This window comes from Herpailurus yagouaroundi, unplaced genomic scaffold (genome assembly GCF_014898765.1).
Source record: "Herpailurus yagouaroundi ecotype Mexico unplaced genomic scaffold, PumYag 191, whole genome shotgun sequence".
Lineage (NCBI taxonomy): Eukaryota > Metazoa > Chordata > Mammalia > Carnivora > Felidae > Herpailurus > Herpailurus yagouaroundi.
The window spans coordinates 2,821,517-2,848,754 of NW_024412422.1; the positions used below are offsets into that span (position 1 = coordinate 2,821,517).

Below are 27,238 nucleotides of genomic sequence, written 5' to 3' on the forward strand. Positions count from 1 at the left end.
ACTGGTGAGGACGCAGGTGTTGGGTCATGTTACAGCTCTTTCCACTCTGCTGAGAACATTGGGTCCCCCTGACTCTCAGCCATGCATATTAGGGGTACATCTCATAATGGACCATGTGATTCTGAAAGTGGTTACAGTAAAGTGAATTGCTGTTAAAGTATCGTTTCCCATTACATTTTGGTGTTTTTTCATTGGGAAAACTCTCACTGGGAAAATTTCCAATTCTCCTGTACTTTATTTTCTCTCAGATGCTCATGACTGACTCATTTTAACACCTGATTTTTACTTCAGTGGCCCGATTGATGCGATAGTCCACAATGGGACCATCTCACTACAGAAATAGGAGAGGGATGCGTTTTGGAAACAAATTTGTTAAGTGTTTTCCAAATGTACCTTCCTTATTGGCAGAGCTGGTGATTATATTTTAAAGGAGAATCTTTTCATTAAGTTGAAATTTAATTTTCTACTTGAATACTTTTCTTTCTGTGGAGAAAATGGCTGTTTTGTGGCAAATAATACATTACAGTATTATAACTGCTTACCCGATTCCAGAGTGGGAGTTTGAATTTACGGTCAGTCGCGTGTGGCGGGTTTGACAGTGGCCAGATGACAGGACACCTCAGCTTGTCAGCCGAGATCCAGCAGTACCGGACCACCGCCATCTGTTTGGGAGTTTGCGTTTTTATCCCCCTTTTATAGACTGAGGGATACGTTTGGGTTGGTTTTTTTCTTTCAAAGAAATGGAAGAAGCTAATTGAGAAGCCCGAAATAACTTTTGAATGGCTAATCTTTGTCCGAGTTGAGACAGTTCTCTTCAAGTTCACCCACAAAAGGCTCTGTGAGTCCGTCTTTACTTGTACAAACCATGGGAAACTTTGAGCTTCATTAATACCACTTAAGGGAGACCTGCCTGTGGTTCCTAAGCTAACTAGATCTTAGGATTTGGTTTTCACTTGCATTGGTATTTTGTTCCTTTCCCAGTTTTGTAGGAATTAAGATAGAATAAGTTACCATGTTTGGAAGAAGTGTTAGTTTTTGGAGGAGCCTCAAGGATCTTTTTCCCAGACAAATATACGGTCTGGGTGGCTCTGCTCCTCAAAGATTAATTTGTTTTGGAGGAGGTGACAGCCTGGCCATTGGAAATGAGGTCAGTACTTGGGAGTTACTGACTTTTGTAATCGATGGGTTCACATGTACCATGTGGGATTTTTGTGTCCTAAAGTGTCTGTATTTAGCCCTTAGAGTCGCTGTGGCATAGAGGGAGAGCGCGGGTCTGGGAACTGGGGAGCCGGGTGGTTCAGTCCCGGCTCTACTGCAGACTTATACTGGGACACGGATATGTCACTGTCCTTCCTGCAGTTTCAGTGTCTTGACAACTTTGAGATAGTTTTATAACGAGGTGCTGCTTTTGTTTAAAGCAAAGAAAAACCAAATTCTCACATATAATACAAAATGATACCCGAAATCAAGATTGCAGGCAGCGATGCTCTGGGTGTGTGCTGGGCTCCAGTGCGTGCTGATAGTCTGGAATTACTCTAAACGTGAACTGTAGGAGACGGGCATGGTTTTTAATGACCATCTCAGAGACTTCTAGTAATGTCCATCCCTCCCCTTCTTTCTGACTATAGACAGGCAGGTTGGTTTTGGTGATGCTTTGGGGCTTTCTGTGCATGTTAATATTGAATATGCACGTATCGATCTTCAGATGTATTGTGACTCTTTCAGGAAGGCTCCTGTTAAAAAACACGGCCTTCCATGAATTTCTCTTCAAAGCCGGTTAGTGTCAGCAGTAAATAGGGCTTATTATTGCTACTTCGTGAGGCTTGTGGTTAGATTCTGGGAAAATCCTGATCTCTGTCTTGCGGGACTTAAAATGGAAAGAGTAGCGGAGACAAAGACAGTAAAACACATACATAGCAAGAGGCAAACTTAGGAATGAATGTATATTTATTTTAAGTGTATGGTTTCTGAGGTTTTTGTTAAGAAGGTTGTATTAGGGAGAGTGGGATCGTAGGAGGTCACTGCTAGAGGACTACAGAAAGTACTCAGCCCTGAGGTGGAGTGATTTCGATTAGCATGCATGGTTCACGATCTCTTTTGTAATATTCCTCTCAAGCTGTGGCATGCCGTGCTGTCATGACTTGCAAGGTGTGGCTTAATACATTTTCTTAGGATTTGGTCTTTCAGAGGATGAATAATAGCAGTCTTGCAGAACAGAAGTTGGCTTTGTGGTTTTGACTGTAGGGATGCACCCCCCCCCCCCCCCGCTCGGTTACACAAGCTGCCTTGTATCAAGAGCATACAGGTTTCAGCTCCCCGTGTGCTGTATCACGTGGGCATGAACAAGCCTCTGCTGTTGTGGGGCAGCCGCACTGGTGATGCGGGATGGGGCATTCCCATCCCTGTCGTGAGCTGTGGTGGCTCAAAACACCGGTGTTTGTGGGACGGTACGTGTGTGTGTGTGCACCTACACACTGAAACTTCAAATCACAGTGAATCTAAATCCTGACTTAAAACAAGGGTGGGGGGGGGGGAGCTGTTAGATTAATATGCACTTGATCTCTTAACGTTCACTTAAGTGGAGGATGCAAATTGGAGGGCTCCTATCTCCCCTAATTGCTTTCTCCCTTCCTCCCTGGACCCTTCCGACTTGGGGTTTTTGGGGTGGTGGCTAATTTCATCCTTCCGGTAATTGCCTCTAAGGAAGTTGAGCTCTGGGCCATGGTGGGCTGGGTGTGGGGCCAGGCCTCTGTTAACCTTTTGGGTCACTGTCTCCTCTCCTGGTTCTCTGGAATAGCTGTGCGGTACCTTCTTACACACAGTGATGTTTCTCCCATTTGTTGTAGGAACTGTGTGTGGGGATATTTGCGACATTGCTTTATTTGTCTCTGAGCTATCTTTTCAACTCCTTTTGTAGTCTTTATCAACTAGGGTTGTGTGAAAGAATTCAGTCCAACAGAAAATAATTTCAGTAAATATTTTCTTGGTTCTCTCAAGGATGGGACATGCTATGCCTTCTAGATGCATACGAGAGAAATTAATTCATCACATACACGTGTTGCCTTAGAGCATCAGGACTTAATTTTCTCACAGAGCCTGGGTTGACAAGGGTTGCTTTAGAGTGTTTTTCTTTCATAACGATTGAGGAAGAAATCTTGATTCATTTTGGTCAGTATCCTAAGTACCTCTTCTCACTGTCTAGTATGCAACTCAAGTGTTCTCTCTGACTCAGAGTCAGGGGAAGGTCTCCTCTGGGTTCCCTTAGCTGCTTGTCTGTGCCACTAGTACCACAGCCTGCACCGTCACATTGTACTAGAATTATTTTCTTAGCCACCTCACAGATAAGAGGAGGATGATTATAATTACAGCCTCTTGATCTCTTTGACAGTCACTTGGATGGAGGATGCAAACTGGATGGCTGTTTGTACAGTAGCCCTTGGTAGAGGTTCTCCAGAATCTGGCCTTAATCCATTGTGGTGGACCTACAGGATGTCCTCCAGTCATTCTGCCCTCGTATTCGTGGTGTCCTGTGGCCCCCCACCAACTCCACCCCCCCCCCCACACACACACAGTAAATAGGGCTGAACGTGTAACCACTGGGATATGGTAGAATTGATGGCATGTGACTTCTGAGACTAGGTCATGAAAACTTACTGGCTTCCACTTTGTCCCTTTGGGAAGCACCATGTTTCGAGGACACTTAAACAGTTCTCTGGAGGGGTCATGGGACCTCCTACCCGTAGTCCGCACCAGCTGACCAACCATGTGAGTGAGTGGTCTTGGAAGTGGAATGTGCAGCCCTGACTGACATACTGACTCATGAGAACTCTGAACCAGAACCACTCAAATAAGGTGCTTTGGGACTCCTAACCCTCAAACTATAAGAGAATAAATGTTGACTGTTTTAAATAGCTAGGTTTCAGGGTAACTTACTAAGCAGTGGTTGATAACTAATACATGTATTCTTCAAATATAGCGGAGCACTTGACTTATAATGTTAGGTCACACAATGTGTGAATAAATGAGTTACTAGTAGCGACCTAAAAGGCCTTTTGGTAGTTTTAGGCACTCTTTCCACATATTTATGGAGATACGTAGATAGATTCAGGTATATAACATTCTTAAATAAATCTTAAATGAATAATTGAGGGATTCTGTACAGTGTCAAGAGAAAATTATATGGCAAGATTTGGTTATCCTGTGTTCCACGATATTATCGTATAACCTAAAAAATGTGTTGGAACGTCATAGTCACTGTCCTGTGTGTAACTTCAAATTATGTTATTGGTTTTGGGGAAGAGTCAGGAATGTTAACATCGATGGTGGGACTGAAGGTGATTTTTATTTTTTACTTTATAATTACCTGTATTTTTTCAAAATATTTTACAATGAACTTATTATAGGTAAAGGTTATTTCTAAAAGTATTACCAGTAATACTATCAGAACATATATGAAGAGTTCATTGTTCTTTAAGCTTGAGTGAAGTCTAAAGCAGTACCTTTTTTTTTTTGCTTTTTTAAAGGCTCTTTTTATTTATTTTTTAAAAATGTTTATTTTATTATTATTATTTTTTTACATATGAAATTTATTGTCAAATTGGTTTCCATACAACACCCAGTGCTCATCCCAACAGGTGCCCTCCTCAATACCCATCACCCACCCTCCCCTCCCTCCCACCCCCATCAACCCTCAGTTTGTTTTCAGTTTTTAAGAGTCTCTTTAAAGCAGTATCTTAAAAAAATCTTATTTATTCGTCCACCTATTCATACTCAGTCCTTAGATGTTTGAGTACCTGCTCAACGCCAGGACCTTTGCTGGGCTCTTGCTCTTAAAAAGCTTTGGTAATGGTTGACCTTGATCTCTCCAGTGGGGAGCTTTGTGTGCACATAAAGTTGTCTGACACAGTGATGAGAGATGAGTTCCAGCTGAGGCTCCTAAATCAAGGAAGACATCACAGAGAAGGTTCTACTGGAATTCAGGTTTCTCCTGTGTGTAGGAGCCAGGGATGAAACAGAAGAGGAGCCCAGCCAATTCGCTAAACTGATGAGTTTGAAGAGGTGCTCTGTTCCCAGAAGGACAGAGAATGAGGTGGGAGCCACATTCTCCCTCAAATTCCTGGATCTTGGGGAGTGGAGGTGGGTGTTTGGTGAAACTGGTGAAATGGGATGGTCCATCAGAGGGATTAAGAGGAGGTGACAGGTAGCTTTTTGGCAGAAACACCAATTCTTTCATTCTTTTTGTCTGTCACTTCCAGTGTAAATAGTGCAAAATTGGTGTTTTCCTTAATCATCATATGGACAAGAACCAGAAAATAAGCAGCACCGTTCTCCATTTTAGGATTGTCATAACTGGATCAACACAGCATCGTTCCTGTTTCTTCCTCAGGAGAAGGCAGTGACGTCATGTCTTATTCATAAAAATGAGACTCGGGTGTGACATCAGAATGTGCTTGGAGGGTCCCCTTCATACATGGTGTCTTAGTTTTTGCACTGGTTAAGGTGGCTTTCATCCCTGTGTTCTGCAGTTGCGGAAATCAAAACTCAGACTGAGTGATTGCCCAGAGCTGTGGGGTCTTTCGTGGATTAGAACCTGGGTCTCTGAGTCTTTATTTGATTGGTACATGTATATCGTGTATATTTTTGGTGAACGTTTTCCCACACTGAGTGCGAAAGATTGTTTTTGTTTTTGTTTTGATACAGAAACTGTGGTCTAATTGATACTTAATCCTTTGCATTCTTTCTCTGGGGTTAGAAGGCTTAATAACAAAACGCTTGCTCGTCAGGGCTTTGGTTCTGTCAGTTCAGAGAATTGTCTTAGGGTTTGGAAAATACTGGGTCTGTACCGTGCCTCGAGGACACGGCCACAGCGAGGAGATCTCGCAGCACTTCACATTACTGAGGGTGTCCTTTAAGCGCCAGGCACCGTGCTGATAAGTGCCTTCTTTCACGGGCTAGTTCCAAAGGGATGCCAGTCTCCTGATGGTGCTTTTCTCCATGACCCCCAGTCACTGCCAGCACCTGCTGGATTTGCATTGGCTGCGTCTCCCCCTTACTGTACACGGCTGACAGGCAATTTCCATTCCCACAAATAACAGTGATCCGTTTTGGACAAGGGTAGCGACGCCAGTAGCCCTTTGTACAGATGTGGACGTTTGGCACATGGTAGCTTTGGTGTCACGGGCAGGGAATAATTTTATTCAGTGCTAGTATCCTGATGTGTCATGGGATGCCCATTCACGCCTCCTGAAATAGACGCTGTCTGATGCCCTGAGCACCTTAAAACTGTCGATTGTATGGGCCTTGAAAGGCTGGGAGGCAGGGGTGGGGGGAGGAGGATGCAGGGGAAGGGCACCAGGTGCAGAACAATGACTTCCAAATTATGTCACGAGCCGCCAGCCACACGAGCACTGTACGGCCTCATTACCACATGAAGTGCCACAGAAGGGCCCTTTCATTTTCTCCCAGTGACTGTTTGCCACAGTCTTGCTATAGGGGCTCATGGCGGGGGGATACACTGCTCACCCCCAGTTAACAACGGAGCACAGAATCCTGGCAGAAGGAACCTCACAATGTACCCCGGGGCTATTTTTGATTACAGTGAGTGGCTGTGACTCAGAGTGTGCCCTGGCAGATGACGGCTTCCCCCCTCCCCTCCCCTCCCCATCCTCCTCCCCTGGAGATGAGCAGGCAGCCCGTCCTTTGTACGTTTCCTTGGCCGGCTTCTCCTGCCGCTGCAGTTCACTGATCTGTCCACAGCAGCCGGCCCGCAGGCCTGACAGGGCTCTGACAGTGGTTTTTACCATATATGGCCATCAGAGCTCTGGGGCTGTCAGCCGGCCAGGATAATTTCCTTCCTTTGCTTTGATTGGCTGCTTGGTGGCTCACAGAATGGTGGGATCTGGGAGTGTGTGGTGAAGGGAAGCCACTGAGTCAAGTGCAAAGAACATTTAACTCTTTGCTGGTTTTTTGGAGCGTGAATCTGGGCTGAGCACACGGGCCAGTGCTGCCTGCAGAAGCCCTCGGTGTCCAAACGTTATAACCTAAGTCTGGCGAAGAGGCAAAGAAAAGGTTTCTGAACTCAGATTACTCTGAAATAGACCCAGGGTTTAGTGGACAAACATCTGCAGTCCTGATTTGTCCAGAAGCCTCCTTATAACCATGTGCAGCAAATTTCCTGCTGCCGAGGTGAATATCTGTGCTCGTTAGGGGTGGGACCTGAGTTGAGTCCAGGGGAGGCTGACCTGGGAGGGGTGAGTGATGGAGCACGTGTTGGCTCTCTTAGAGGAACGGTGACTTGGGTTTCTTTTCTGGCTGAGCTTTGTAAGTCATGAGTAAATGATACAGTCTGCTGAATTGGGTCTGTCCTCCTGTCCTGCGTGTTTGTAACTGCTGCAAGGTGTGAACTGCCTCTGCCATGGAACCCAAGGCATTTACCTTAAAAAAAAAAACCCAAAAAACAACTTAAAACACTATTTTTCTGGTTTTCATCCCTACTTACTTCAGGGAGGGTGGATTTTTATTCTGAAGCTTGTATGTAAACCCGTGCAGAGCTGGGATCGAAAGGGGTGGTAGCTCTGGAACGCCTCGTCATTCACAGAGGGTCCTGGGGGAGACTCCTCCAGTGTCATTTGCTTAGTACAAGCAAGCGATTACTCTGCTTTCTGGTTTGATACTGAATGGTTTAATTTCCTTGATTTGCAGTTATATCAATAGTTATTTTGCTTTTCACCTTCTGCTTTCAAGCTGAATTTTATTTTGACTAGATTCCACCTCATCTGGGGTTCCTAGTTTTTTGTTTGTTCTCAGACCAGAAGTGTTTGGAATTACGTGTCTGTAGTGATGAAGTTTTCACTTTACAGATTTTTTGTTAGGAAATACAGTGTCTATTCCCGATTACATATTTGGGTGCAGTTGAGTAAGGAGACGTTCACTTCCACTGTTTTTGCTTTCTGATAATGAAATCAATAGTTTTACAGTAACTTCCCTCAGATTCTTAATGAGGACTTTTAAAATGGTCTATGCAGTATTAGACCCAGGTTTTAAAGAGGGCCCGTGATAACCAAAATAATCTGTTTGGCATTTTCTCTCGGACCCGTGAAGACTGTTGTTTTTCACTCACAGGCAGGTGAGGCCTCTGCAGAAGCGCCCTGCCTCTCCCTGGCAGCTCGAGTGTCTGGCTTACTTTCCAGGACTGGGTAACCCAATCTGTGTGTTTTATTCCAGGGCACCTCCGCTTACCCTCAAGGTTGGTGTTTTTGGTTCTCTTAAAGTAAAACCTCCTCCGAATGTACTACTCCTGGGTCAGGAGCTATTCCTCTTGGTGACCAGCTTGTCCACAAGTCAGATATCGTGTGCCTCAGGCTTTCCAGTCTGCCGTGGAAGTCCCTGTCTCATCACCTGGGGAGAGGCCTCCCCAGCTATCTTCGTGTGAGGCAGCAGGGCCTGAAGAGATTTCAGCAGAGCGTGTATCTACGTAAAGAATACTGATACCAGAGAAAGGTAGTTGAAAAACCAGAAAGCCCACTTTAATAGACATCCTTTTTGGACTCCTTTGAACTCCACACGGTGTGTCTGGAGCCCTTCTGCCTGGCGGAAAACTTTTCCTTAGCTTCTGAGCATTTGCTTGACTTCCCGTCCTCCTTAGGGAGTTGGGGAGTTCTCAATGTGTCCCTCCAAGGCCAGCAAGGAGTTATTGTCAGTGCCTTACAAAAAAGATCCTCAAATGTATGGACGGAATGACAAAGTTATTGAACTTTGGGCATATAAAGTGATTTTGATTAACATTTTTTCCTAAAATAAAAACTTATGTGAAGATAAAGTAGGGACAGACAGTTTGCAAAATCTTTGTCTCTTGTTCCTTGATTCAGGATAGGGTAGTGGTTGTGTTAGACCCTCACATCCGAGGGTAGAATAGCCCGTCTGGATAATAAGCACAGATTATAATGATGGGTCATGAAGCGGCTGGATAAAATGACTGTAGGTCCGAAGCTGGAAAGGCGCTGGGAAGCTGCCGTGCCGGACCAGCCAAGAGGGATGGTGTGGACTGTTCTCAGAAGCCAGCACCCTGGAACAGTGTGGGTGTCTGCATTGCTGAATGCCAGGACGTCAGCTGGAAAGACGTCGTATGCAGAAGGAGCGTCTTACGGGGGAATGCTTGATTTGACTGATAAAATTAACGTGTCACTTTTTTAAAATTTATTATTATTTTTTTTTAACCTTTATTTATTTTTGAGCTAGAGACAGAGCATGAACGGGGGAGGGTCAGAGAGAGAGAGGGAGACACAGAATCTGAAACAGGCTCCAGGCTCTAAGCTGTCAGCACAGAGCCCGACGCGGGGCTCAAACTCACTGACCGCAAGATCATGACCTGAGCCGAAGTCGGACGCCTAACTGACTGAGCCACCCAGGCGCCCCAACACGTCACTTTTTAACACCGTGGGAGTTTATTAACTTTTTGGAAACCTGTGTTATCATGAGAATGAGCCTGCTGGGCAAAGTGCTGGGTAGCTGTACCGAATGGTAACATTTTGAAAGAGCCATCCATTAGATGCTCCCAGAGCGAGCAAGCTAATGTGTGGATTGAAAATGGTTATCATGTGAGGGGTCGTTGTTACATCAAGAAACAGTTATTCCGAATGATCTTTTATAGAATGCAGAGGTCATGTTGGCAGCTTCCTACTGTTGACTTTGGAGTTTGGGAGGGTGAAAATGTCTGCTGGTTCATCTGAGCTATACCATTAGCTCCTTTTATTTATTTATTTATTTATTTATTTATTTATTTATTTATTATTTATGAACTAGAGAGAGAGCGGGGAAGGGACGGACAGAGAGAGACAGAAGATCTGAAGCAGTCTCTGCGCTGTCAGCACGGAGCCCTACGTGGGGCTCAAACTCATGAACTGTGAGATCATGACCTGAGCCAAAGTCGGACACTTCACGGACTGAGCCACCATTAGCTCCTTTAAAGACACATCCCAGAGTGGAGCTCCTTTATAGGAACAAATATGCAAGAGGACTACTGTACATATTTATCTGTAGATATTTAGAGCGTTTTGGTTGCTCAGTACTGCCCTCAGCATGTAGGATGAGTTCACTTCTTAAGTATGGATTCCTTTGTGTGTGTATGTTTTAAAGTTTTTATGTATTTCTTTTGAGAGAGAGGGGCAGAGCGAGAGAGAGAAACCCCAAGCAGGCTCCGTGCTGTCAGTGCAGAGCCCAACATGCACGGCTCAGTCCCACAACTGTGAGATCATAACCTGAGCTGAAATCGTTGGATTCATAACTGACCCGAGGCACCCAAGTGCCCCAGTAGGTGTTCCTTTTTGACATGAGGTGTGAGAAGTAAGGTGCACTGGTAGATGTAGGTGGGACAGTTACGGTTTCCCATTGAAATGGATGGGAAATGTCTTGAACAACCGGGACTATCATGTCATAAGAGTTACACTGCATTTTGTATGTATACCTCAGGAGGAATGTGTTTGCAAAGTTATTTAAAATTACAAGTGTTCCTTCTTAGAGCAGTTAGAGAATACATTTACTGGTGCTTAAATTTTGATTTCACTTTCCCCTCTCCAAACATGCCTGTTGGAGGAAAGTGTTGCCTAACTTTGGGTTTAGTTGAAGCATCAGTTTTCCAGGAGCTCTTTTGAGTTTTGTGGCTGCTTTGAAATTTTTGAGAACTTTCCCCAAACCCAGAGTAAATGATAATGCTGGTGTCTAGGTGGTTTTCTGCCACGATGCGGATTGGTGGCTGGAACATGTCAAAGCCATCAGCCTCAGCTCGGGCCAGCCACATGGAAATTGTGCTGTCACACCTCTGCCTTGTGCCAGCTGTACACGCACTTTGGAGGCTGAATTTTCCCTGGGGCTCATGTTGCTGGGCCCCGGGCAGGCCAAAGGATCTTTCAGATAATGATAGTGCATAACTCGGTGCCCTGACCTAGTCCACTAGTATTCCCCAAGTGTGTGAACGAGGCTCGGGGCCAGAGCCTTTGGTAACCTGGGTCATTTTTTGCCCCTTGAGTTGACTTGCTGGCAATTCCCACCACTTGGAGTTTTAGCTAGAGAGGTGTACATAGAGTTCTCTCATGGCAAGTGGCTGGGACTAGTAAGTAATCAATGAATTTGTACACATTATTTAAAGCAGGGAGTCTAAAGAGTGACAGACTATTCTCAGCTAAACTTTCAATTCCATGCTAGAAAAGTGGGAATATTCTAGATGATGCAGCTGAGGTGTGACACATCCTTAATGAGACAGTGACCTGATTTGTTAGTAAATGAAATTACTCTCTATAGGAGCCTTGGAAAATTGATAGGTAGTTCTTAAAATAAACCACCATTTAGTTAAAAAAAAAGGGGGGGGGGCTGGCATTAAATTCTTGTAACTCTTCTTTCCAGCCTCTGCATTTATTTACATTTGCTGCTTAGAAGCTCAGGTGAGCCATGTTGCCAGCCTGACTTACAGTGGGTGTCTCTTTTGAATGGCCCCCCACACGCCAGCAATTAGACATGGATGCCTCGGTTCGTTGACTGGATGACGAATGAGGATGCGTCATGGGTAGGAATGAGAAATACATTCTCATTAAATGCTAGTGCAAAATGTTTCTCAGAACGGTGTGTCCACATCTTTATCGTATACGGCCAGTGTTGTATGGTTTCTTTCAGTTTCCTTGTACCGAGCTCTCAGCAGTCTATAAGTGCCCAGCTCTGCCCTTTTAATAACATATACTTATAGGGTAAAATATGTTGTGCTTTTCTCTTAATTGATTTTATTATGGGTAAGAAGATACTCAAGTGTAAGCCCTTGAAATCGTGATCGCTGACCCTTGATTGATTTGCGTACATCCTGTATGTAAAACGATTAGGGCACATTTATTTTTTTCAAAATTTTTTCAAAAATTTTTTTTCTTTTTAGAAAGAGAGCGCAGGCTCCATGCCCAGCAAGTAGTCAAAGTGGGGCTCAAGCTGAGCCCCTGAGATCATGACCTGAGCCGAAATCAAGAGTTGGACACTGCAGGGGCGTCTGGGTGGCGCAGTCGGTTAAGCGTCCGGCTTCAGCCAGGTCACGATCTCGCGGACCGTGAGTTTGAGCCCCGCGTCGGGCTCTGGGCTGATGGCTCAGAGCCTGGAGCCTGTTTCCGATTCTGTGTCTCCCTCTCTCTCTGCCCCTCCCCCGTTCATGCTCTGTCTCTCTCTGTCCCAAAAATAAATAAAAACGTTGAAAAAAAAAATTAAAAAAAAAAAAAGAGTTGGACAGTGCACCAACTGAGCCATCCAGGTGCCCCAAGTGTGCCATTAAGATGCCAGTTCTTCTCACACTTTCTTCCTTTTTTGTTCCTTTATCACTATCAGACATGTAGTCGATGGCCTTTTTGTTCTGCTGCAATATGATGCCACTTTCCCTGTTTTATTTGTTGTAAGGCTTTGTGATGGTGTTTACAACCAGAGGAAACAGCTGGTGGCAGGATATCATTTTTATGAGCTCTATTTCTGATGACCAGCTGCCAATAGTTTTAACATTACTGTTGTGCCTTTTTCACAACCCTTGGCCTAGTGGGAATTTTCCTGCCCTATGGAAATCTAGTACGGATGGATCATCACTGATGCTTTAGGTCTGTGCTGCTTCACTCCATTTCTTTATTTAGAAAATGGGGACAGTAAAGAAGCTATGTCATGAAGCAGCTTGGTGAGAATGAAGACAGAAAGGTCTTCGTACGGTTCCTACCATGTAACATAAGCATTCTGAAAGGGTTCGCAAGTTTTCTTCTTATTTGGCTTTGATGGGAAGAAGGGCAGTTGGTAGCAGTTGCCCTTTCACTGGGCTTCAAGTTCCTGCAAAAACATTCGGCTCTTTAATACTTTGATGCTCTGGACTTGTCCGCACTGAGCTGAGAGTGGAAGAGAGGCTTACTACTTACTATTCTCAAATGTCTGACTTGACTGAACGGTATCTTTAAGCCACGATTGTGTAATTTTAACCTAAAAAAAAAAGTCATTTAGTAAGTTTCACAGTATAATTAAGAACAACTTGTATTAGAAAAAATTATTTGATGTCCTTGGAAGCTCAGAGTTTAGTAACTGTACTTTGCCATCAAAGATGCCAGACGTGGTTTGCTGGGCAGAGCCTAAGAATGCAAAGATAAAACAATTCAGATACAAAAACTTTTTTCCCCAGGGAGTAAAGTTTTTTTCTTTTTTAAATTATTTTTTAAGATAGGAGACAAAATACTAGGACACTCATGTACTCACCCACAAGATTAAACAGATGTTAATATTTTACCATGTTTGTTTCCTACCTCCCATTTTTTAAAAAACAATAAAGCATAACAGATGTAACTAAAATACCATTCCCCTTTTTTCCACTTCTCCTTCACCAGAGGTAATCATTTCCTCGAAGTTGGTATGTATTCTATTTGTGTACTTTTACTACATGTGTATGTGTCTGTACATAGACTGATTTTTGTGTGTGTTAAACTTTTGTGTAAGTGGTATTTATTTCCATACCAAGGACAGTTAAATTGCTTCTGCTTTTTTCACCATTCCCAGTGATGCTGCGGTTAATATCCTTTCTGTGCAAATACGGGAACCTTTCTTTCCCACAGACCACCTCAAATGGTATTGCTCAGGGGTGGGCAGCTTCACCTCTACCTGTTTCCAGATTGCTCTCAAAAAGAATCGGAGCAGGAGCCTTCGGTGAACGGTTGTTTGGCATTCCTCTTTCCTGACATCCTTGCCAACACTTGTAATTAGGCTTCTAAATTGTTGCCAGTTTTAATAGGTATAAGATGTTACCATAGCATTTTAATTTCTAGTTCACTGAGTGAGACCAAGTATCTTTTCATACATCTGTATGGGCTTTTGAAGTTTACTTCTCCGTGAATTCAGTGCTCCTGTGCTCCTGTCGTTTGCCATCATTCTGTTAGGTTGTTTGTTGACTTTGTTGGATATGGATGTTGCATATGTATTGTCTCTGTCTGCAACTTGTCTGCACTCTGCTTATGTTTTTTTGTTGTTCTTGAGGGGAGTTCGCAACGGTGTTTGTCATGTAGGCTTCAGTATCTCTTTGTCATACCGTCCTTTGTCATCAGGGTGGTACAGTCCTTAAGTGAGGGGTTGAGCGGTACTGCTCTTTTCTGTTCTCTGGGAAGTTTTGTCTAAGCCGATCTCTTCCTTGAGTGTGTGGTAAAGCTCTCCTGTAAAACCACGTGGGCCTAGTGGCCTTTGGTATTACGTGACTAGGTTCATGGGGAGGTAGGTAGTATGTGGACTTTTGTTACTGGTCTTTTATGGCTATTGGTCTATTCAGGTTTTTTATTTATTGACAATTTTTTGATATGTTTTTTTCTAGGAGATTGCCTCTTTCATTTGGTGTTTTAAAATTTATTATCAGATGTTATTCCTAGTATTTTCATATTATGTGAATTTACACCATATTTGTAAGTTATGTCCCTTGTTAAATTGCTGATATTTGTGCTTTCTCTTCTTTCTTAATCTATCCTATTGTGTTGATGTGGCTTATTATTTATTTTCTTTTTTGTTAATTTCTTTTCATAATTTTACATTCTTTGGGTGTGCTCTATATAAAAATACGGCAACCTTTTCATGTGCTTATTATCAGCTCCTTAATTTTCAGACTTTCTGTATATGTGCATTTAAAGCTAATTGATTTACCGTTAAGATCTGTTTTAGCCCTCTCCCACAAGTTAAGAAACGTCATGTATTTATTGATCAGTTTTAACATTTCTATCGGCCATTATGACTTTCTATGTGAATTATTTAGTAAATTTAAAAAATTTTCAGATGCCTTAGGGATTTTTGGTTCATATTTTTTCTATTAATTTTTAATTGCATTGCATTGTACTCTGAACATGCACTATGAGGTATTGATTTCTTGGTATTTTGTGAGATTTGCTTTGTGGTATCCTAATTGGTCATTTAAAAAAGGTAATGTTTAATGTGTGCTTGAAAAAAAATGTTCATTTTTAAATATTGGCTCCAAGGCTGGATATATCCATTAGATAAATCTTGTTACTTTTTTTCCCCCAGTGTTTATTTGGTTTTGAGAGAGAGAGAGACAGACAGACACAGAATCCGAAGCAGGCTCCAGGTTCCGAGCTGTCAGCACAGAGCCCAACGCAGGGCTCTAACCCATGAACCGTGAGATCGTGACCTGAGCTAAAGTTAGAGGCTTAACCGACTGAGCCACCCAGGAGCCCCAAAGCCTATGACTTTTGTTAAAGTCTTCTATATTCATACTAATTTTTGTCTGTTTCCTTGAGAGTGAGTCTTTGTTAAAATCTCTTAAGATTATGGCCTTGTCATTTTCTCTTCATAGTTCTCTCAGCTTTTGCTATAAATATTTTGAATTTGTGCAGTTAGAGGAATTAGACTTCCTAGTGCCTGTAGCATCCCAGTGAATTGTTTCAATATTATACAGTGACATTAATCTTTAATAGTGCATTCTACCTTAAAGTCTGTCCTCACTCAGCTATTTGGCATATATTTTTACGGCCTTCCCCTGCTTTAATTACTTTTTAGTTTTCTTGTTTTTTGTTTATTTTAGAGAGAGAGAGAGAGCATGAGCGGGGGAGAGGGGTGGATGGGGGGGAGGAGAGAATCCCAAGCAGGCTCCATGTGCAGTGCAGAGCCCGACTTGGGGCTCGGTCCCACAACCCTGGGAATCATGTCCTGAGCCGAAATCAAGAGTTGGACACTCTGAGCCACCCAGGCACCCCTACCTTTTTATTTTTTAACTTAGTTCCTTTATTACTTTTAAAATATGTCTTGTAGCTGGTTGTAATCAAATCTGAGACATGCTGTCTTTTAGCCGGTGGGTTCAAGATGTTGATACTACAATTACATATTACGTATATCACAGTATTACTGTAAAATGAACACCTGCGAGTCCACCGCCACCTGCATGAGAAATAGAGTATTACAGGGAGTAGTAGCTTCCGGGCTGGGTCACTCACACGGTTTTTGTGAGGATGCAGTACGGAAAATAGGGAAAACAACCTGGCTGGAGGCCTCAGCAGCAGTTGCTTCTTTAAGGAGAGATGGGATCAGGGATATGACAGAGTGGATTCCAGCAGTTGTTGAATTTGGGGTGACGTTTATTGAGCCCTGCAGGTGCTGGGAAAGTACTTTACCTGGATTATCTTCAATTTGTCTTCACATCGGCTCGTATAGAAGGAATCATGACATTCTCAGTTTACAGATGAGGAGATGAGGTGGAGAGGTGAAGTCATTTTGGCCAGGGCATCAGAGCTGGAACCTGACAGAGTCGTGACGCCAGCCCAGGCAGTCTGCTTCTCAGCCATCTGTGCTTTGCTGCCTGTACATGACCCGTGTGGCCCTCCTTATAACACCCAGGTTCTGTGTTCATTGGCACTTTCTTTTAGGATTCCTTTTCTGGCGATGCAATTCCACAGGTCCAAACTGGGTTTAATTCGATTTACAAGAGAAAACGAGCATGTGAAAAAACCTAGGCTTTAGGTCTGTGGACAGGGCCATCTTCACACCTCAATTTAGAATTGCTTCTTTTCTCGGCAGAGAACCTTTCTGTGCCTGGGTGGCTCAGTCGGTTAAGCATCTGGCTCATGGTGCGTGAGATCATGCACTGCGTCAGGCTCTGTGCCGACAGCATGTAGCCTGCTTGAGATTCTCTCTCCCTCTCTGTCTCTCTGCCCCTCCCCCCACACTCTTGAACTGTCCTTCTCTCTAAAAATAAATAAGCTTAAAAGAGAAGAAAGAAAACCTCCCTGAAGACTGTGATCCCCACAGGCCTGGCGGAATGCCCTTCTTCTGTGTTCCTGCCACGTGTGCTTGTCCTGTGGCGCATGTCTTCTGCTGCACCGTATTTGGTGGTTGACACGGCCTCTTCGTCCCGCCAGGACAGGGCTGCCGTGTTTACTTCTCTGTCTCTAATACTCAGCACAGCGTCTGGGCCCCATGAGAGTTCATAAGTGACACATGTTTGTCCTTCTTAATGATAGAGTAAATTAATGTATTAAACTAGAAGAACTAGTAATAAAAGTAGTTTTATATTGAGTATTTACTATATTCCAGGCACCATACAGGCTTACCTCATTTATTGCACTTCACGGATACTCTTTTTTCCCAAACCAGGTTTGTGGCGATCCCCCATCGAGGAAGTCTGTCGATGCCATTTTCCCAACAGCATTTGCTCACTTTGTGCCTCTATTACATTTTGTTCGTTCTTGGAATATTTCAGACTTTTTCATTGCTGTTACATTTATGGTTTATATGTGATCAGTGATCATGACTCAGTGAAAGCTCACATGATGGCTAGCATTCTTCAGCAATAAAGTACTTCCTAATTAAGGTTTATGCATTGTGTTTTTTTAGACATCATGCTGTCGCACAGTTAATAGACTACCGTATGGTATAAATACAACTTTTGTGTACACAGTAAAATTGAAAACTTCATTTGACTCACTTTAATTGCACTAATATGTACCAGAGCCTGCCATATCTCTGAGGTATATCTGAAATTAAATTTTTTACATACCATATACAGATAGTTGTAATACCAAGTTATGATTTACCTAAAAACTTTATTTCATTTAATCCTACGGTAATCCTGGGAGATGAGCATTATTGTCACTCCTTTCACAGATGATGGGCTGAAGCTCAGATTACGTGACTTGCCTAAGGCCAGCCACTGTTTGAACAGTAGAGCCTGGATTTGAACCCATATCTGTCTGACTCTCAGTACTGTGGTCTTTGTGTTTAGCATAATTGCTTCTCGGAACATTTCCACAGTTGAGTCACAGTGGAGAAATCACAGAATTCCTTGATCTTGAAAATTTTCTGGGAAGCCTTGCCCCAGTGTTGTACTGACTTGTCTTAACAGGAGAATAACACAACAACAAAATAGGTTCAGTTTTGCTTGGCCATGATTCCTTGTTGTACGCTCGCTTTTAGAGCATACAGGACCATGGATTGCACCAACATGTTTAAAAAAGGAAATAGCTTTTGTGTACCTGTTACAATAGCATTTATCTTGGTCAACACAAAATTGGCTTGATAAGCCAGATTGACTTTTAGATTCAGATGTGTCACGTAAGTATATCGTGATGGTTACTTATGATCAGCATTGAAAAATGTTTTTTTAATGTTTGTTTACGTTGAGAGAGAGAGAGCATCCACGAGTGAGGGAGGGGCAGAGAGAGAATCCCAGGCAGACTCCACGCTGTGCATGGAGCCTGATGTGGGGCTTGATTGCACCAACCATGAGATCATGACCCGAGCCGAAATCAAGAGTTGGACACTTAACCAACTGAACCACCCAGGCGCCCCTGAATATTGTATTCTCAATGAGACGTGGACTAGATAATGGGTGAGATCTAAGCTAGTGTTAATGAGTTGGTCTGGCTGACTCTTCTGTTGATCAAAGACAGTAAAGAGACTGAGACAGTCTTATACAGATTGAGCCCCTAAGCATTAGCTAAAGCTTTTCTTTTTATTACCCTAACTTTGTGTGCTCACAGTGCCATTCATTTCCAGAACTAGTGATTTGTATATTCAAGGGTATTAGCTGATTTTACTAAGAGTTGTATTTAACATTTTGAGTAACACCAAGTTTTGTTTTTTTTTTTTTTTTAACAGTAAAGACACACCTATAATTTACAAATCGTATTTTGGTGAAAAGATTTAGCATTCTCGTTCACTATGTCTGCTAATGCAGTTGATTAAATAAAAATCTTTGTGGTTCTAGAAATTTGGATTCTTGTAATTTGGTGGCATGTCCTTGGCAGTAGCTATTTCTGAACATAAAACTTGACAGTTCTGACTAGTTGACATTGACCGTGATATATAGATACTTGAGAGTTTGGGGTGGAGGTAATAAAGGAAAAATGATTCTGAGCAAACCTACAAACTCTGTGGTGTTGGTGTTACACAGTACGTTTGTTTCTCTCTTCTTTCAGACTGGTCGAATTGACAAATCCTACCCTACAGTATGTGGCCACACGGGACCGGTGCTCGACATAGACTGGTGCCCGCACAACGATCAGGTCATTGCCAGCGGTTCAGAGGACTGCACGGTTATGGTAAGCTCCCAGGGGGTGGCATGCACACAGGCCAGTGAGACCTACCTACGACTTTCAAAAAGCATGTGTGTGCAGAGGCTTGAAAAGCAGAAAGTCATAGCAGTTTTGATTGTCCATTGGATTATACCATGATTTAGTGAGATGAAAGGACAACTGTAGCCAAGCCTTTTATAAGCCCTTCTATCAAAGAGGTTGTACTGTATTGTTTTTCTTCTTCTTTTGTATGAGCGTGCATGTGGACGTGCTTATTGGCTGTTGTCACGTCTGCTCCATGGGAAGATTTTGAGGACAGTAAAATGACCTTGCAGTAATTCTGTGAATGCCACTGGACCACATAACTCCTCTCCCTCCCCCAAAAGGAAAGAAACTACCAACATGAATGGAAACTTTATAGTGAAATAAGATGCCAAAGGTTATACGTATAAAATGGGATATATCACATATATTGGGAAATTGAAAAGTTTTGCAATAAGTAAAGTGCTTATTTTCAAGCTAACGTCAGAAGGTGTGTTCTGTCTAGTTTGACCCTGGTTAAGAAATTCCTTCTTATTCAGGTAGACAAACAATATGAAAGAATTTTAAAGTAAGTTCTTTACATTCCCCCATTTAGATTCCAAAAGCAGATTATGTGTGAAACCAGGCTTTGGGATGCTTTTTAATGTCAAGCGTCTTGTTCTTGATTATGTTCTTCTTAGCCTTGAAATGTAATTGTGGGTTTGGATCAGTTTTTAATCCTAGCCCCAAATATGTTGAAAGGTTAACATAGGCACAGATGGGGAGTAATGCATTAAGAGCTGAGCTAAGTGAAGGCCGTGCCTGCGTCAGTTACAGGCGCTCTCACGCATGTCAGGTGCAGAGCTTGGAGACCACTCTTATTTCCCTCTTCATTTTCTGTGGACCGAGCCAGACTTAGAAACCGTGTTTGGAAGGCTTTTTTATTAATTAAAATTATTTGACATAAACAAATTAATGCCTGAACTGTGTCATTTAAACATTTACTCATTTTTCCTCATGGACTTTTGGCTGAGGAGAGCTCCTCCTGTGGTGTCCTAATTTTGGCAGCCAAATCATATTAAGGAAATATGTTAAAAGGAACTGTTCTGCTTAGCGTGCCTTGCTAAATTGATCATTTTCATGGCTGCAGACACATTTTACTAAAGGAAAGGAACATTGTTTAGACCCTTGATGCCCAAATCTTAAACTGAGAGTATTAACTTCTCTTGAAGAAGCAAGTTTGATTCATCTGAAAAATAAAACAAAAACAAAACAAAAACGCTTTTTATTATAAAACACGCTAAATAAACAGGTAAGGGAGTTCAGTTAGGTGAATCCCGTGTAACCACTGCCCAGGTCAGGAAATAGAACTTTGCCAGCCTTCTCAGACTCTCCCTGTGCCCCTTCCCTGTCATAAACACCCCCCCCACCTCCCTCCCTCCAAAAGTATCCGCTACTCCCCCTCGTCATTCTCCATGGTTTTAATCACCCAAACGTGTATTTCTAGACGCTGTAGCTCAGTCTTGCCACTTTAAAGAACTTGGTACATCTTTTGTAACCTCTTGGCTCCTCTTCCATCGTTTTCTTGTCCTTGACAATGAATCTGATGAAGAAGCCCGACCTTTGACCTGCATCTTTCAACTTCGTTTCTGATGATTGCACATGCATGGTGCATTTCAACATATTCCTCTGTCCTCTAAATTCCCTATAAATTGGCAGCTGGATCCTGAAGTGTGATCACGTTCAGGCTCGATCCCCTTGGCAAGATGATAGCTAGTGTTACGTTCTTTGATCAAGAGGCCCGTGATACCAGGATGATTCGTGCAGCTGTTGATGTTCAGCACCCAGATCCAGCAGATCCTTAGGGGTCGCAAAATGGTGATATTAAATTGTGTTACTTTGTTTTCAATTTTTAGCAGGTAAAAATTGTAAGGGGATGCCCCCTCTTATCTACTATTTGGCCAGTAGTACTGTTCATATAGGAAAGTAGGACAGATGCTTGAATCTCTCCTTTTGTTTACTCAGTTTTCAAGATAATGAATTGGTTCTCTCTCTTCCTCAGAAGACGACCAGTTAGGGTTTTTCCCCCTTTCATGTCATTTTGAATTCATGGATTGGAACATCTTTCGTGGGTTTTGATTCATTACAATTCTTACCTCAAAGCCCAGGTCATCCACTCTTTGTTAATAGGAACTTGTTCAAGGTTCCTGAGTCCTTTGACATACCCTGGTTGTTTTTGATAGCTTCCCTGGTATTTGGTATGGTAAGGCGCTCCGTGCTCATCTTGGACATCTCTTCACCTACACTTCATATCAGTCATTTCTCTCCGAAGCTCTGGATTCTTTCTTTTTTTCTTTTCTTTTTTCTTTTTTTTTTAATTTTTAATGTTTATTTTTGAGAGAGAGACAGACAGACAGACAGACAGACATAGCATGAGCGGGGGAGGAGCAGAGAGAGAGAAGGAGACACAGATTTGAAGCAGGCTCCAGGCTCCGAGCTGTCAGCACAGAGCCCGACGCGGGGCTCGAACCCACGAACCGGGAGATCATGACCTGAGCTGAAGTCGGACGCTTAACCTAATGAACCACCCAGGTGCCCTGCTCTGGTTTCTTTTAATGGAAAATAGAATTTCTCGATCACAGTCTGGGTGCTAGGAATGGTCATTGTTACCATGGTGATCACTTTTTAATTAATTAATTAATTTATTTTTTCAACATTTATTTATTTTTGGGACAGAGAGAGACAGAGCATGAACGGGGGAGGGGCAGAGAGAGAGGGAGACACAGAATCGGAAACAGGCTCCAGGCTCCGAGCCATCAGCCCAGAGCCCGACGCGGGGCTCGAACTCACGGACCACGACCATGGTGATCACTTTTTAAAGACTTGGCAGTAAATGGGGCTAGAATATACATATATATTTAAAGATAAGATACCATGTGACCTCACTTTAATATTCCCTGTTAAAATTCTGGACTATATAGTTTTAATCTAACCTTCACTATTGCATCTCCACCTTCTTGCATACTGAGAATCCGGGGTCTGAAGGGCTCAGGGGTGAATTAGACTGCCCTGATCTGTCCCATGTCTCATGCTTTATTACTATTACATACAACAGATTCAAAGCAAAAATACTGTTGTGACCACCATAAATCAGTTTATGATTACTGAAAATAGTTTCCACAACTTTTTTTTTTAATGTTTATTTATTTTGAGAGAGAGAAGGAGAGAAAATCCTCCAAGTAGAGGAGGGGCAGAGAGAGAGGGAGAGAGAGAATCCCAAGCAGGAGCCCCGGAAAGCTACAACTTTTTAATCTGCGCTATTTCTGTTCTCCCTCTTTAAAAATGATGTACTGATGGGGGCGCCTGGGCGGCTCAGTCGGTTAAACGTCCAGCTTTGGCCCAGGTCATCATCTCACGGTTCACGGGTTCGAGCCCCGCATCAGGCTCTGTGCTGACAGCTCAGAGCCTGGAGCCTGCTTCGGGTTCTGTGTCTCCCTCTCTCTCTGCCCCTCCCCTGCTCACACTCTGTCTCTCAAAAATAAATAAACATTAAATTTGTTTTTAAAAAAATGATGTACTGATGTACTCTGGGGGTGCTTGGGTGGCTTAGTTGGTTGAGTGTCCTTTGGCTCAGGCCATGATCTCATGGTTGTGGGACTGAGCCCCACAAGAGGCTCTGCTGAGCATGGAACCTGCTTAAGATTCTCCCCCTCCCTCTCCCTCTCCTTCTCTCCCAGCTTGCACGAACTCCACTCTTGCTGTCTCTAAAATAAAAATAAATAAATAAAAAATCAAATGAGGTGCTCTGTAATTCCAAGATCACATAGCCATTATATTTAACAGCCTCTCCTTAGTTCTGTAGGCATCCGTATTTAGTGCTCTCCATAGGTCCTTATGTTGACGTCTTTCTAGTCACTTAGACCATCTGAAGCTCCTTCCCAGGTAGATTCTAGACCTCAGTACACTAGAACCCAACCAGAGAGTGCTCGCCTCTGGACAGGCCCCACACTGAGGAGAAATTCTCAAGAATGGAATCAAAAGAAAAGGCTCATGGGAACAATATTTTCTAAGTTCTTCTACATAGATAATGGCTGGTCTGTGATCTTTACAAATTTGAAGGTGAGTTTTTCTGGATATAAAATCTTTGGTTCACAGTCTTTACTCAAGTATGTAAATATATTATTCCATTTTTTTTTTTTTTGTCATAAAGTGTTGTTGTCAAAAGAAATCAGATAATCTAATTCTTTCTCCCTTGTAAACCATATATTCTTTTTGCCTAGATGTTCATAAGATTTTTTTTCTTAGAACATAGTAATCTATGGGGCTGGCTGGCTCAGTCAGTTAAGCAAGCATGCGATTTCAGCTCAGGTTGTAATCTCACGGTTCGTGGGTTCGAGCCCTGTGTTGGACTCTGTGCTGACAGCTCAGAGCCTGAAGCCTGCTTCGGATTCTGTGTCTCCTCCCTCTGCCCCTCCCCTGCTGATGCTCTGCTCTCTCTCAAAAATAAATAAACATTTAAAAAAACCTTTTTTAATATAATAGTAATCTTGCTAGAATATTGTTGGTTATTCTGAGTTGGCATTCCATGGTTTGTGGTATGTTTTTGGGTTTGGTTTGGCTTTGTTTTTTGAAGAGAGAGCTGGAGCATGTGCCCACGAGCTGGGGGCGGGGGGAGGTAGGGTGGTGAGAGGGGAGGAGAGAGAGAGAAGAAAATCCCAAGCAGGCTTCACACCCAGTGTGGAGCCTGACTTGAGGCCCAATCCCATGATCCTGGGATTATGACCTGAGCCAAAATCAAGAGTTGGATGCTCAACTAACTGTGAGCCACCCAGGCGCCCTATGGTACGTTCTTTCAGTATAAGGTTTCAGGTCTTTTTCCCCCTCCCAGGAATGTTTTCTTCAGTTACAGTCTTTGTATTTGTTGTTTTCCTGCCTTGGTTTTCTTCTTCAGGGACTCCTGTTAATCCATATGCTTTGTCTTCTTTACCTGTCTCCAGTATTGTTTAGTTTTTCTCCCAACCTTATTTCTAATTTTGAAAAAATTTTGCTACCTTACTTTTGAGTTTTTCAAGTTCTGATTTATGTGTCCTGGATTTTATTTTGTTTTGAAATAGTATGTGATGGTTTTTACCTCATTTTGAGCATACCTTCTTAGCATTCTTTCTTTAATTTTTTTTTTTAATTTTTAGTGTTTATTTTTTTTTTTGAGAGGCAGAACATGCGCAGGGGAGGGGCAGAGAGAGAGGGAGACACAGAAGCAGAAGCAGGCTCCAGGCTCTGAGTTGTCAGCATAGATCCCAGCCAGGCTCGAAATCACAAACTGTGAGATGATGACCTGAGCCGAAGTCGGCCGCTCAACCGACTGAGCCACCCTGGTGCCTCCTTTCTTAGCATTCTTTTATTGTTTATAGGAATGCTATTCTATGCCTTATTCTCTTTGTTTCTTATAGTAATTTGGGGGGCCTTGGCTTTTTTTTCCTTTTAAATTTCTTATGTTTATTTTTGAGAGAGAGAGACAGAGAGAGAGAGAGAGAGAGAGAGAGAGAGAGAAAACATGAGGAGGGGAGGGGCAGAGAAAGAGGGAGACAGAATCTGAAGCAGGCTCCAGGCTCTGAGCTATCAGCACAGAGCCTGATGCAGGGCTCAAACCCACGAACCGCAAGATCATGACCTGAGCCAAAGTCGGCCGCTTAACCGACTGAGCCACCCAGGCGCCCCTTATTTTCATGTGCATTTAGAGTCATTCGGAGGTGGCTTAGTGCACATAGCCAACCTAACTTCACAGAGCTCCCCCCGTCTGTCCTTTCCAGGGGGCGTTCAGAATCATGGTGGCTTGCTTTCTTAGATTTCCTAGCCTGCCTTTCTTTGTTTTTGTCATTCCTTTGCCCCTCTGACTTCTGTCTTTCTCAGATTTGTTTCCATTCCTTGGAATTTCTCACTGTGGGGCCTGTCTCAGAAAGGAGCCCTTTCTGGTTGACCTGTGGAGTACGGGGTCTGGACTGAAGTCTAGATTGCTCCAGCCCCTTCAGACCTTTGTGTTCAGGTCCCCGTCCTCACCTGCTATTGGAGAGGACAAAAACCTTCCCAGTTTCCATTGCTAGTGTCATAGGGGCCTACTGGTGTCAGGTCTGTGAAGCCCCCCATTGCTGCCCCATGACTTTTCCACACAGAGACCGATAGATAATACACAGGTCACGTGGCTATTGGTGGTTTCCTCCTCCCGCTTGCATTTGGGGATTATCACCTAGTTCTGGGTTTTTGTTTTGTTATCTGCTTGCTCTGTGTTTTTATGGAGAGATTTGGGAAGATCCCAAAACTGTGCTTGCCGCTAACACCACCATCCTTCCAGAATTTTCTTTGTTGCCCTTTTATTGGTATTGCCAGACTAAACATTTTGTAAATTGAGTCATGCTTTGAGGTAAATCCTCCCCCTAGTTTATTTTTTTAAGCTCTTAAGAATGGCACTGATATTTTAATCGTTTAAGGTCCCCCAAATAATTTGTTTTTATTATTGGGGCAATTACAAGAAGCTTTTGTAGCTTAGCAGTTGAAATGAAATTTTGAAGAAATAGTTGATTGTCTCCTATCCCACCTCTTAATACCTCATTTTCCACTTTGCTCTCCTAAAGGTAAAAGAACACTGTATGATAGATCAGACAGTTTCAAACAAAACCATTTTAACATTTTATGTTTACTTTATATTTTAAGCAATCTCTGTGCCCAACACGGAGCTGGGACTCAACAACCTGAAATGAAGAGTCGCATACTTACTGATTGAGCCAGCCAAGCGCTCCAACACCATTTTTTTTTTTTTTAAACAGAAAAGCTTTCTTTAGTTTCCCAAGCCTAGGCTGTTGGTGGTAACCCAGAGCTACAAATAGTAGATAGTGTAACAAAGCCTCATTATAGCAGGGGAAGAATACTGAGAAAAGCTCAAGATGGAGAATTGGGAGCATGTGTATAGGCCACTTAAATGCTCTCAGCCTCAGTTGCCTTACACGTAAAATAACAACAACAATAACAACACCAACGAGGAAGCTATGAATACATAGTGAGTTACTATTTTTTACAGTGTAGCTATAGCAGATTCATAGCAATGAGAATATCTTTAGTAAATATTCAGTAAAAAAAAAAAAAAGTACAATAGAACCACTTTGTCAAATGAACTGTAAAAGAATTAGGTTAATTTTTAAAACTGCTTTTTGTATTGGGGCTTCTGGGTGGCTCAGTCGGTTAAGCATCTGACTTCAGCTCAGGTCATGATGTCACAGTTTGTGGATTTGGGCCCCGCATCGGGCTCTGTGCTGACAGCTCAGAGCCTGGGGCCTGTTTCGGATTCTGTGTCTCCCCTTCTCTCTGCCCCTCCCCTGATCACACTCTGTCTCTCTCTCAAAAAATAAACGTTAAAAAATATTTAGAACCTCCCCCCCCTCCCCGCTTTTTGTATTAATAGTCTAATTCCACTGAGCAGTTAGGCACTGATTTGTTAATGTGGCAAAAGCATTGATTCAATGACAGTGATGTCCCTTTGATCGCAGGTTTAGGAAAAGGAATGCCAGGCTGATGGCACATTCCTTCATGTTTTACAGATGGCTTCTTTAAGCAGCCCCAAAAGCGAATTATATTGGCATAGTTTACCTTTCTTGTACTACTTTTTGAAGCTGTGTTTTACACCGGCAAAAAGGAATTCTACAAATCCTCCTCCCAGAAATTAGACTGTGCTCCTAGGTTTTCCAGACTTTTCATACCGTGAGTTCTTTTCTCCAACAGTGTGTTCTCACGGAGAGTTTTAAAGATTGTGGCTGCTGAGTATTTTACTTGGGAAGAGTTTAGCTCTAAGAAAATATTACTGCTTTCCATAGCACAAAGAGCAGCCAAGTTAAGTTTAGTGAATGATCTCGATTCAGTGCTGTTGCTTATCTGCTGGGTAGTAATCAAACACAAATGCAAAAAATGGCTGATTCACCCAGTGGGTTGCATAATTGTTTTTTCCAGAGTCAGGGAGAGGGAAAGATCTTGTGGAGTATTTGTCTTATTTGTGTCTAGCCCATCCCAAATGAAGTTTAAGTGGACATTTTTCCCTTCTCCCAAATCAATTTTACACTTGGGTGGAAATCAGCAAAGATAAACTCCCTGTTTTATACGTTGTTGCTTCTGTTATAAATTTTCCT

The 27,238-nt window shown here is 42.8% G+C and overlaps 1 protein-coding gene across 2 annotated transcripts in view; it reads left to right on the forward strand.

Annotated features, from left to right (window-relative positions):
• Positions 1 to 27,238, forward strand: part of CORO1C (coronin 1C) — a 76,350-nt gene that overhangs the window by 28,262 nt on the left and 20,850 nt on the right. For both annotated transcript variants that reach the window (XM_040443654.1, XM_040443653.1), the window contains one exon: positions 18,951 to 19,073. In XM_040443654.1, coding sequence (XP_040299588.1) covers positions 19,071 to 19,073 — 3 coding nt within the window. In that variant the 5' untranslated portion in view covers positions 18,951 to 19,070. The remainder of the gene's footprint in view (positions 1 to 18,950; positions 19,074 to 27,238) is intronic.